The sequence below is a fragment of the Rhyacophila brunnea genome, unplaced genomic scaffold (assembly GCF_057557595.1).
Source record: "Rhyacophila brunnea isolate RB1 unplaced genomic scaffold, BYU_Rbru_1.0 scaffold_4, whole genome shotgun sequence".
Classification (NCBI taxonomy): Eukaryota; Metazoa; Arthropoda; class Insecta; order Trichoptera; family Rhyacophilidae; genus Rhyacophila; species Rhyacophila brunnea.
The window spans coordinates 30,930,570-30,943,805 of record NW_028233068.1 but is presented as its reverse complement, the minus strand read 5'-3'; the positions used below and the strand labels follow the sequence as shown (position 1 = coordinate 30,943,805).

Below are 13,236 nucleotides of genomic sequence, written 5' to 3'. Positions count from 1 at the left end.
TATTCCAACATAACACATGTCTCTAAAAACAATGCTATGATGCATTCTAAGAGAACTATCTTACAATGTTGCTAAGGCTACCAGTTGGGTTTATTTTATCTAATTGGTGATTCTAATCGGATGTAATTGGAATCAAATAAGGCCTGCGTCGACGCACGTCAACTGCAATGCCTTGTATCTGCAGCCTTACAGGCACTCCTGGCATCTGAGTTAACTAGATACGGGCCACAAATTTTAATTTGAGTTGCAGAGATTTGGAAAATTGATACTCACATTGCGACATTAGCGCCGCGGCTCCTCTAGTATTAAGCTGTGTTAAGGCAATGTACCTTCATATTATTATAAACGCAATATTATGATACAACAATAATTATGATATAATAAATAGTGTGTACAAAATTCTAGTTCGACATCTTTTTTAGGGCAAACATTGAAGTGATAATAAAAAAATGTCAGTGGTATTGCACACGCACAGCAGGTCATCATCATTGTTTAATCTACTACAACTGTTGGCGGGTTTTGGCTTCCTTCAAAAACCTCCTTACATCCTGGACGATCCAGCACCGACACTCTCCAGTTGCTTTGACTGAGCATTCTGAGACTCAGTCCAGTCATCTCAGTTTCGGCCCTCCAGGTAGTTCTCTTTTTCTCGGAGATTGCGTACATAGCCCACTTTACTGGAACCTCCTCCGGCATTCTATGCACGTGACCGATCTAGTGTAGTCTCTCCATTTCCATATATGCCACATGATCTTCTTACCTCTATAATGTGTGTATGCGCGCAGGTGTTACGTGTTAATATGCATTTTAGATAACCATGTTATATACAGAATAGATCCAAGTTATCTCGGTTTTTTAATACAAGTTATTCTTTATAACTCTAATAATGAAACCAACTATTATTAAATAAAGATAGTGGCGGATAAATTTGAGCTATTACCGTCTCCAGATTGTAAATAATGCATGGTTTTTCCATCGTAGACGACTCCTTTCAGTCCCTTGCAGGTGGAGAGCGCCGCCCACGAGTTCTTCATTCCTCGAACTACACCCACATACTGACACAGCTCAACATCCTGAACAAAAAAATATTGTTTTCTTTTAAAAGTTAATAATTATTTATTTAATTTGATAAAGTGCGGGGCGTTTCCGAGCATTCCATCTGTAGAGGAGATGCTGAGACTACACAAATATTTAAGTAAATAATATTTAAATATACTATTTTTCTTGCTATTGTAACATGGAAAATTAAATGACGCTACCTCGGCCCGAGAGACCAGAACCTATGTTTGATAATATTTTAATAACAAGGATTTTTATTTTGTAAGTGAGATTGAAGTAACTACACCATTTTCAACTTTATCTTAAACTGTCTTAAAGTATGCAATAGATCAGTGTTCAAGATGTGGTTTTCATACCTTTCCTGTAGGCCTGTTGACAACGTGTTTACCCTCATGCTGGTACCTGATGAAGAAGTCAGCCGGCACCAGCTCTCGGTTTAGCCGCAGTTCGAGGACGTATTCCTTGCCCGACGACACGTAGCCTATCGTCAGATCCCGAGCATGAAAACCATCCTGGAAATGAAAAAAAAAAAGACTTTGTGATATTTCATTAATCTTTTTGCAGTGCAGTCTTATACAGGGGTAGCAGTCCTCAATTTTTTAACATATTATTGAATATTCAGCTTTTTTATGCGTGAATTTGACGAAAATAATAGTCATATAATGATGAAATCTTGTCATTATAATAGGTAAATAGAATGGTGTTAGATTCTTGAGGCAGTGCAGGCGAGTCATTTAGGTCAGTGCTCCGCAACTGGTGTGCCGCGAGACCAAATATTTTTATTATAAGTATAGTTATTAAACGAAATAATGTTGACTAAGTCAGTTAGCTGTCATAGTGAGATTGAAATGTTTGACAGAATAGTGAATCCGATAAAGATAAGTAGGTACCTACTTGATAATTTTTATAAAATTATATTTACTATTTCGATGTTTATTCATTTAAGTAGGTACATTACAATAACTAAATAATATTATTTAAGCGACAATTAGTCATAACAGATTAACGAGAATTTGAAATATGCGATGTAGGAAATGTATGGAAGTGTGTAAAATGTGTGTATGCGAAATTTATTATTAGAGGATTTTTGTGTAAAAAGGTTCGCCAACCCTGGCCTATATCAATTGTGTCTATAATATATTTTATTATCTAAACCGTTTATTAAACATTTTAAAATATGTAATATCTAAACCCGTATTCTGAAACATCACGTGACCAAAAAATAATCTAAATGCGCGAATGGGGGGGGGGGGTGTTTTTAGCATTTTTAAATGCCCGAAGTCTAAAAGCGAGCAGAGATGGTCTTCCTTTTCCTCGACTCTTTATGTTTTCCGGATACAGGTGGGATTTAATAGCGCCGCATCCTATGCTAACTAACTAATATTGTACAATTCGTGTAAGGCAACCGGTTACAGTTAGAAAAAAACTCGATAAACCTAGAAATAAATATTCTAGTATAATAAGTGGTAATGACAATGAGTACAAATAAAATAAACATTAGTATTAATGAAGACTACGCCACTGTTGTCAGCGTATAGGAAAGCAGATATTGACACAATGCACCCTCTCGTTCTATCATGACAAGCTAATTATGAACGTTTGTTATCTGAATTCCTAGGATTATGTTATCGAAGACCGTTCCGAGGATGTGTTTATAGCCTGAAACAACTATAACGTATCTCAAGTATCTTAAAGTTGACAAAATAAAACCTTATACCAAAACCATTATAGTGGAGAATGATACATACTACGTAAACGCTAGTTTAATTAATAGGAGAAAAAAACACTTTAAACTTAAAGTAGTTATACTAAGTTAACGTGCTCCACTCTCATAAAACTCCTGAGGCTCAACTGAAGAAGCCGTGTTAAGCACACGGTTCATTGGCAACTCAGAAGCAAGAAGGCTGGTCGCGAGAGACACTGGATGTGGAGGGAGGTTACGAGCGATGCAAGATCAGACGATCACACTGGAGGAAAGCGTCGGAGGTGACAAAGCTCAAGTTGAGCTGTCGCACCATTGAAAGCTATAATATTTATCAGGAGGGGGTATACATAGAAGGCAATGTAGGTAGATAGAAGAGGGGTTTTAGTTGAAGATGTCGGAGAATTGACGGGACTGGCACCAGTCAGGTGGACAGACGTATCTACTGCGATTTGGTCAGCAATCTTCGATAGAAGAGAACCATCACAAGAAGAACCTTTCGCAATACTAATAATGCACCACATATTCTAAACACAAGTTATATATTATTAGGTATATTTATATCAGTGGCGTGCGGTCCATAGATGCTGTCAATGCAATGCATCCCTAAACTATTCCAAGATAATTTAAATATTTAATACATCTTTAAAACCCGAATTCATAAAAAAACATTTTATAGGCATGGAAATACGCTAATATTAATATAATATATATTATAAAAATATATATTTACTATATTACCTATGTACCACTTAAAAAAATACCCGTATGTTGTTGTGATAATTTTGCCAATATAAATGTCAATTGAATGTACCTACATCATTTTTTAAATATCTACTTTCCACATACATCCCGCATTAATTATATATCTAGATATGTATGTGGCAAGTTCATGTAATATTTTTTTAATAGACTTATTTTGAAGAGCATCCCTCATCTCAAAATCACCGCACGACGCACGTATATATACAAATATATCAAGTTTCCATGTTATATAATATGTTGAAGGGTGTTCTTTTAAGATCAAATTATTTAAATACTGGAAAGGTGAATTATTTGAAGTAGCGTCGCAAACATCGTCAGCAATACAACCCTATGTGGGTCTTGACCGCCTCCAGGAATTTTCGACACTATCGTCTGTTTGTTGGAAGCTCCCCCTTTCTACAAAGTCTGACTACCACAGCATATGCTTCACACCTTCCCTTTCCCTTCCGGACTGCTGGAAAGGGGCCTCTTTGGTGGTTGGGCATCTTCCAACTTTGATACATAGCCTGTTCTACGAAATTGATCCACTTTCACGTCACGTGAGACGACGGGAGGATGCTCATCGAATAATGTGCATGATTCGTAGTTGTGTTTTTCTCGTGATTCTGAAGAGTCCCAGCATTCCGACATGAGGGTTTTGTATTACTTTATTTTAGTTTTAAACGTCAATTTATTATAAAGTATGTAGGTGTAATGAAAACTGTTTTTATTGTGTAAAACTATCGTCAATGCATAAAAAATGAGACGGGTTGAGAAAAAAAAAACAAAATAAATCTTCATATCGCAGATAGGTAGGTAGGTAGGTACTCAAACCAGGTACAGAGTATATTACAATAATTAATATGTATCCTAGAGAGAAACCTGAAAACAATCTTTCATCTGTCAACCTTTGTAATCTACATTTTTATAAGGCAGAACGAACACGTTACACCTCTGCTAGCGATAGCATGTTGCACTCGCTCCAAAGACTGTGCTGCATTCAAACCATATTCATGAAAAAGAAAAGATTGTTTCAGGCGTCGTTCGGAACTAGGTCACAATCTGATTTTTATTCATGTATTTTTTAAACTGTAGCACAAAGGTGGGTGTACTATAAGATGTAACTACACGATATTACCTTTGAAATAGTCCATTTTTTATATTAAAAAAATGTACATTTCCGTGAAAATTTACAACATTCAATTCTGTTTAAATGTTTAAATTGAAAATTAAGATAATATCAGAGTGTCACAAATAGTTCCGTTTAATTAATTGTTATGTGTTACCACGAGAACTAGCGATATCAATAATACAATATTATATGTCGCTAAAGCCTCAATTACATTGAGCTTCTTTACGAGCTGTGTGTTGGCGAATTTATAATCTGCCTGTAAAGTCGCCCAGTGTAATCATCGAACAAGCTAACATGTTCGATGATTACACTGGGCGACTTTACAGGCAGATTATAAATTCGCCAACAAACAGCTCGTAAAGAAGCTCAATGTAATTGAGGCTTTGCGAACGGCTTGTTTGTATGAATTATTTGGGCAGAGTTTAATTTTAAAAAAGTTGTATGAAAAGTCATGACACCATCAGTGGTATTAATTTAAAGTCAACGGTTACATCACATGGGACTCCCGAGGCATATTATAATAGATACATATTATGCTACGAGAAGATGCAGTGTAAGAATTCATCAAAAAATATAACTTAACCTGACAGTGTCGTCAAGTTTACCGAAATTCAGAATTTCTTCAGTATTTTGGTTGGATATAGGAGACAAAATTCAATATTCTTTTATCGAATACACTGATGTGACTAACTATACACATGCTGAGTACAATGTATAATAGTTTCCTATTTCCTATATTATTATTAGAAATTTCCTGATATTTAAAAAGTAAATATTTACACTTTCAACATTTTAGTTAGATCGCCTTCAATCAATACATGCAAATATTATTAAAACCACCAAAGTAGGTGTATGATTTTGCATATTATATTATAATAATAAAAACTCTCGACGTTAAATTCGCGAACACAACATAAAACAATTTAAAAACTTACCTCTTCTTTTGTGGTAGAAATTTGTCTTTTTTCTCTGCCATGGTATATTTTGGGCTTGATTAGTGTGTGTCTGCTGAAATCGGTTGAAGGGATACCAGCTTTTGTATCTATAATAAGAAGAAAATAATGAATGAAATAAATGTCTAAATAAAAAGTACAAGTCAAGAAATATTTGTCAATTCGGGAAAAAAACATTATGGATTTATGGATACAAAACACAAGGCATATTACAATTTATCAATAAATAGGTATTGAAGTAACCATAAAAATAATCCTACGGATTAATTTAGAACTTAATTTATTTGTGAAAAATGAAATGCAGTCCGAATAAACTTATATAATATATGTAGTATCTAAGCTAAATGTCAAATGAGTCCTACGCTGATATAATATTATGTAGTTACGTATGTAGATTCATAACAAGTTAGTGAACCAGACTAGAGTATAAATTATTATTCTTCATAACTTTACAGTCCGGCTATAGGATGAAAATTATGTTAAACATACTATTTTTTACATATATTATTCATTTATTTATTTTTACCTACTACATATTATATTAATACAAGTAAATATCATTTGGTCTAATTTTATGCGAGGTAAAGGTTATAAGAGGCGTAAAAGTGTAGGAAACAGTGCAAAAAAGTGCAAAGTTATAAAACGTAGACTCTATCATATAGCAACCATTATTCTAATTCCTTTATATCCAGTCTATTTAATCATTCATTGATAAAAGGGCGTATACGTTCCAACAAGTAGGTATATTTAAAATACGAAACTAACATTTATTTTATTTTAAATAATCAACCATGCATACATAATTTTTATTTTTATAACTTAGGTAAAAATGATGTAGCCCGTAAGATGTACATGTACACAATCAGTGGCGGCCGGTGATCATAAAATTAGGGAGTGCATGCAAAGACATGCATTTTCCTTTTTGTGGTATTGAAAAAAATCGGCAATAGCCTTCAGAGTGGAGGTAGGCTTATGCTTAAATATATAATACATCTTGGGGGGGGGGGGGGGGTTGAGAAACGAAACGACGCTCACATTCACCGACAGCATTTATTTATTGTCAAAGTTATAAAGTCCAAGCTTCTGGATATGATAGGTATGATGCAAAAGGCATACAAACTCTTTTCGATTTTTATTGTAATACATTTCATATGTGCCAACGTAGTTTCCACGTTTGACACTCCTAACTTCCATAAATTATAACTGATGCAAGTATTTTAGACAATATGTCATTGGTACGAAGCCGTAAACTCCGCATTTGTGTAGCTCCGGTAGGTAGTACGCGGGTTATGGTCGGTTGAAGTTCACATACTGACGCAATTCGGGCATATCTTATACTCCCCTTTCGGTTATTTGCATCCCACATTCTCCGCATATACCTACGCGCTGTATCATTTTTATAAATACTATGGATCGGTGATTTTTCAACGGGATATAGTTACTATCTGTTAAAAAATTGCTAATACTTTGTACACCTCAACTCCAGAATTGCACTCCAAATGGGACTGATTTGAAAGACGTATTCAAAATGAAAAATACTTCGGTAACACGAATATTGTATTTGATAGAATAATTTATATTTCTTTTCTTCAATAATTGACATTGGAAAATTGCTTTGTTCATCTTCTTAAAAAATATTTTATCCTCTTTTACGTTCAAAATAACACTCATACTCCACATACACTATTGAAATACCTAATATTGTAGAAATTGTTACAATGTAACGCTTTTGTTAAATAACTACTTCTCTTAGAGTAGTATAAGTAGGTACGTAAAAAATTGTAGTATGTATATTATATTATGTAAAGGTTATTAATAGTTTATCAATTACTAACTTACAAGTTTACTTTGCTCTAGGCATAATAAAATTATTTAATTTTTAAAGGTAAAATAATTATAAAATTGGTATTTGTATGTTGAGATTGCTACACCTAACTTAATGAACACAATATCACTCTAATCGATATTTTGATCAATTCAATATTATATGGCAAACAACGTAGCATTTACCTCATAACGTACGAAATAATAATATAATAATTTGAAATATTACGCGGGAATCTTGTACCGACTTCAAAAGCGTTTGTGAGTTGTTATTATTCGCGCCAGTCAAACACAGCATTGTCGTGAAATGTCGTCTGCGCTCGTAAGCTCAGATTGGGAGGCACAGTGTCCCAAGTGAGGTAAATATTGCACGTTCGGAAATAAAAAAAGATCACAACTGAGCCCACATTATCGGCAGCGTGAAAAAAAATCATCGCCAGGCGGTTCGATTTCTCTCCTGCACAATTAATACTACGAAGGACGTACCTACGCATACATGCAGGCCGCCAGAAATTACGCGCATTTTATGCGTGCAGACGGGCGACAAATTAAAGATATTTTACAATAATTAATTCATACAATATGTAGGTATTTGAATACGTACTTATTATTACATAGTTACGTAATAATTTGGGAGATCAGTGCACCTTTGCTCCTATATAAGAGCCGTCCCTGTACACAATGAATCGACAAAAAGAATAGTGCACACTTGAACACTTGTATTTACGATATTCGAGTAGTAGAAGTAGATAATACTAATAATATTTATAGATATGTAGGAAATTTCAAAAAACTCATTGACGATACACAATTATTGTATATTTTGTTGAAACGATTATTTGATTATTTTATGACAGACGAAATATCGAATACCTACAATATGTTTTCGTTTGATGTGTGACGTAAGTCATATTATAGTATATTTTTTTTAAAATATTTGGTTTGATATACATTAGTACATACTACATAGCGCATTGCTTTGATAATTGTCCCCTAGATGGTGTTATCGTTTTTCATATAAGAATATAAGCGAATTACGCACCGATAATTTGATACAATATACAGACGAATAAACTTGTTCAATTAGCGACATATTATTATATTATGTATATGATTCGTTATTGGGGTGATTTAATAAAGATACCTACAGAGTATTTATTATTCGATATTAATTTACATACTTTGTGATACTTGGGAGACGGTATCTACTTGAAGGTTAGTATGGGATGTATTTTTTTTAGTGAAAAGATACCATTTTTGTGTTAACCTATATGTAGGTATGACATCGCCGGATTAAAATAAATTTGTATCACAAAAGATGCTTAATATACGTTTTCGTAAATTTAAAAGGTCATCCTCGGAATAGGTAAGCGTTACATTGAATAATGTTATATTACATAATATGACAATGCCTCCCACATGGCCGACCACGTTTTTGCACTCTATTTGTAGCATGATGATCGCAGTAATGTTATGATATGATATTAATATGATGACCGAACGAAACTACACCGGTGGAAGATAGTCGCAGCACAGCTGGCGGAGAGAAACCTGCGCGTGGGGTTTGTTGCCCTTAATTTATGTGTTAGTCATCACTCATCACAAGTCTTATACGATACCGGTATCGAAGTACCGGTTAAAAATATTAATATTGCAAGTTAGGAGGGATTTTTTTCAAAAAAAAAAAAAAAAACCACGAACTCGGTATCGAAAAAAAGAACCAATACTTTTTTGATAGTCCCAGCTAAGTAGGTATCTACTCACATAAGTAATGTATAAACATAAACTATAAAGGTTTTCCAAAACGTTCAACAAAATTTCTTCAGATGTGATTTGACACTCTAGCTGTATTATGTGGTACCTTATCCATCGGTGTAGTTAATAAATATTTTGCAAAACGATTAAATAACACATAAGTAGGTAAATATTACACTAATATTTTTATCGAATTTGATTCTTAGTTTTTTAATATTATAATATCTAGTCGGTTTCTATGTGACATGTTTTTATATCGATCATAAAGTTAACGCGACAACCGGAAAATTATATATGAAACTCTGGATCCCAGTGGTAAACTGTCGTACTCTCGAAAAAAAACATTTTCAATAGACTAAAAACTATAAATGCTGCTATTACATTTCGTCAATCGCTTATAGGTGTAAATCATATTTTTTCAGTCAGGTAAGTATAAATAGTGTCTTTTTAATCGTGTCATTGTATTTTTTCACAAACCATTGAAGGTAAAATATGAAAATCTGAAATTTCCCTGCATACGTAGGCACGTATTTAAAAACAAAGTGGGAAAATCTCGGAGAATAACTGCTGTTATTTATTTAGTCAAAACGTGTAGTATATTTTAGATAGGTACACAGTTGATATACCTGGTATCATGTCCCCCACAAACGGGGGGCTGACAGGGCCCAGCGAGGTGAGTCGACCAGATAAGTGAGATAAACATTTATCACAAATTTGCTTCATTAGTAAAAAAAGTCGCCTGCTCAATTTATAATATTAAGTATTATTTAAAATTATGTGGTTGTACGATACAATTTTTAATTGTGTATAATACTCGACAAGTCCACAATTCAAATGGATGTATTAAAAAATACGAAAAAATGACTGAATATACACATTAATTTTACCGCGTAGACAGCCTTTATCCTTAGCGATAGGTAGGGGGGCCCGCTTCAAGATGTGGGGGCCATGCCTATAATAATATATATTTGCTCGCAGAACCAATTGGGCGTGTGAATAGGATCTTATAAAGTGACCTCCCATTGTGTCTTAAGCGTAAAGAGTTCAACCAACCAGTGTTACCTGTGCTCACTGCTCACGTATGCATGCGACATATGGATACTTACTGTATGACAAAGGTGTATATTGGGCATTACGTGGAGATAACACGAAAGAAACCAATGATCAATGAAGCATATAACAGTGCGCGATGTGATATAGCCAGAAGAAATGACGATGTGCTGGACAAATGTCGTCATATAGTGGTACCCAAAGGGCACTTAATGACTACAAGGACGCCTTAAAACCCAGTGCACAGACAAACTCATAAAGTTCGGCGAATGTATGCAACAGCGAAGAACTAGAGAAAGTTTTCATCCAGTCGTGGATCGACCACAGCTTAAGATATTTTTTTAAATCTTGTATGCTCAGTTTTTTTCTGTATCTACTGTGAATATTCGTATAGTTTTGCTTATAAAAATAAATACAAATTAAAAGGCCCAAAATTTGTCAGAAACGACAAGTTACTTTTGTGGTCCAGAACTTTACTTGCGGCCAGAAGTAATCCGGAATCCGGATAGAATATTAACTAAGTGTTTGTATACGGATCATATTAAGATAATCAATATTTACTGCTTTGAATTTCATTATATTTATGTGTGTGGGGTGGGCGCAAACCGGTATCGCTGTTTGATCAATAAATCCATTTAAAGGGGTCATGTGCGTACTCCCAAATAATGTTATTTTTGAAAGGGGAGGGTAGTAACGCTGTACGAGTGTATATACACCATGACCATAAAACAAACCACTAAGGAAATGATATTATAACACAATACATACTATAATTAATTGGTATGAATAACTTTTTTGAATTCAATAAATTCAACAAATTTATAGAACCGTGGAATTAATATAGACAAAATATAATAGTACATAACTACATACGGGATAACAACATACATATTATGAACCATTCCGTAGTTCTAAATAATTAAAGACATTAATAATTATAATTTATACAATGCAACTTAAAAAAAGACAAAAAAATATAATTTTATTACCTACTTTTTTTCAATATTCTATTGAGTAACCCAATTCACAAAAACATGATAAAAATAAGGTGAGGTTACTTTTTGGCCGATTTAGCTATCATTTTCTCAAAACAAGAAATTTCTAGTTGTCACTGTATGGAACTGAGACGTCGATATGACACATATTGTAAGTGTTTTGATACAGTTAAAAATTGATTATTATTGATAACATACCAAATAAATAATATTAAGTGGTAGAAAAGAAACGCCTACAAAGCACAAAGGTATGAAATAATTATTATGTACTTACCTACATTTACCTACAATGATACAGATTACAGATTTTATCAGACAAAGAGTATTTATTTTCACTGATCGGTTGTTTGATATTGTAGATATTTATACTTCTTTCACAATAAAACTATAAATCGAATTGATCGACTATCTTGTTGTGACATAGAAATTTTATTAATCATCCAACAATCACAAATGTGTCGCTTGATTTCAAAATCAGCCAAGTCCATAATAGACGAATAGGAGAAAAACAGCTTTTTGTTTTCTCAATTACACAGTCATTAGGGTGAAAGTTTATATTATTTCGAGTATAGAATATTTAAAATGAATAAATTCCACATTTTGATAATGCAGACATGTTAGAAAGCAGTAGTTCTTCAGCAATTCACAAAAAAGTGAAAAATACCTAAAGGTGGATTTGGCTGATTTTGAAATGTAGCGACACAAATATAACTATTGTACCTACGTATATAGACAATGTTAATATATGTTACCTCATGGTAAAAAGTATTACCTACTTTAAATTCAAATTCTATAAAGTTCCCTCGGTTGATAGTACTAATATCATGTAAGTATTCCTTTGTTTAGGGTGGTAGATACTATTTTGTTGTGATCGACGAGTTTTGGACCAGGCTGCAGGCTTAGTATAATTTTAGGGAAAGAAATATTATTTTCTAGCGAGAGATTGGAGAGTCGCCAATGTGTGAGAAGCGAATGAGTGTCGCATTGCACCATTGCCATTTTATAAATCAAAATGTTTTAATATTATTATTTTTTAAGTAAGTAGTAATTATTAAAAACAACAGTTTCGATCTACTTCGAATGCCCACTTTCTTAGTCGAATTTCAAGTAGGCTGAGATCTACTATTCAGTATCAAAACTGACAATGATCTACTTGTCACCACACTCTTCCATTGCTATTATTTAACTTAAACAAACGTATTGTATTTGGTCACTAAGGACACTGAGGCGTAACAAATTAAAACTGTCTAACCGTGAAGCTATTTTTCATTCATCTTGAAAATTATAAGTTTCGGTAATCTTTTGGCCACTTATTGCACCAATCGTCAAACTATTCTATCAACGTATAAATAATAACCTATTTCACGACTCTACGGGGAACTGCGCCTCAGTTTAAAGTGCAGGGGGTCACATCTTCTCTTATTCGTACTTTTGCGATAGTCCGTGGGTTCCATGGGCTCCATCATGGCCCAGTTAATTTAAAAATGACTTTTATATAAGCTGATTAAGGAAATAAAAACGCTTTTCCTTCAAAATCTCAGTGAAATCATATTAATTTTACATTATTATTTTACAACCATTTCACAATTTAACTGAATGTAAACGCTTTTTACATTTTTACGACTCAATAACAATGGTGTGATCGACCGGTCGATCCGATATCCGAACATACTGTTGTTGTTTTACTATGATTGATTCTTACCTAATTGATTAACACCTTGGTACCAGTCCTCGATCGAAGTATACATATCATAATATATCTACAATCGATGAGATTTGAACGGAAGCACATTGTTTAATAGAAATGCAGCTCGCTAGCCTTTGTAACATGATGGGCGTCAAACGGCGTAGTAGGTACATACAAATCCATTTGAATGTATGATAATATAATTCGCCGAAAATACGCAATACTTCACAATGTTTGGGATTCAAAAACATGTAACCCTTTTTATTGATCAGAATAAAAAGTTATGTAGGTTAAGTAAAATCTTTGTTATCGTATTGTACAATTTCTACTTGATC

At 33.6% G+C, this 13,236-nt stretch overlaps 1 protein-coding gene across 1 annotated transcript in view; it reads right to left on the bottom strand.

Annotated features, from left to right (window-relative positions):
* LOC147067244 (uncharacterized) overlaps window positions 1–13,236 on the bottom strand; it is a 133,822-nt gene that overhangs the window by 21,450 nt on the left and 99,136 nt on the right. The window contains exons 2-4 of the mRNA XM_085953788.1: window positions 5,573–5,679; window positions 1,416–1,571; window positions 941–1,073 (exon numbers count right to left, since the gene is read on the bottom strand). Coding sequence (XP_085809914.1) covers window positions 941–1,073; window positions 1,416–1,571; window positions 5,573–5,679 — 396 coding nt within the window. The remainder of the gene's footprint in view (window positions 1–940; window positions 1,074–1,415; window positions 1,572–5,572; window positions 5,680–13,236) is intronic.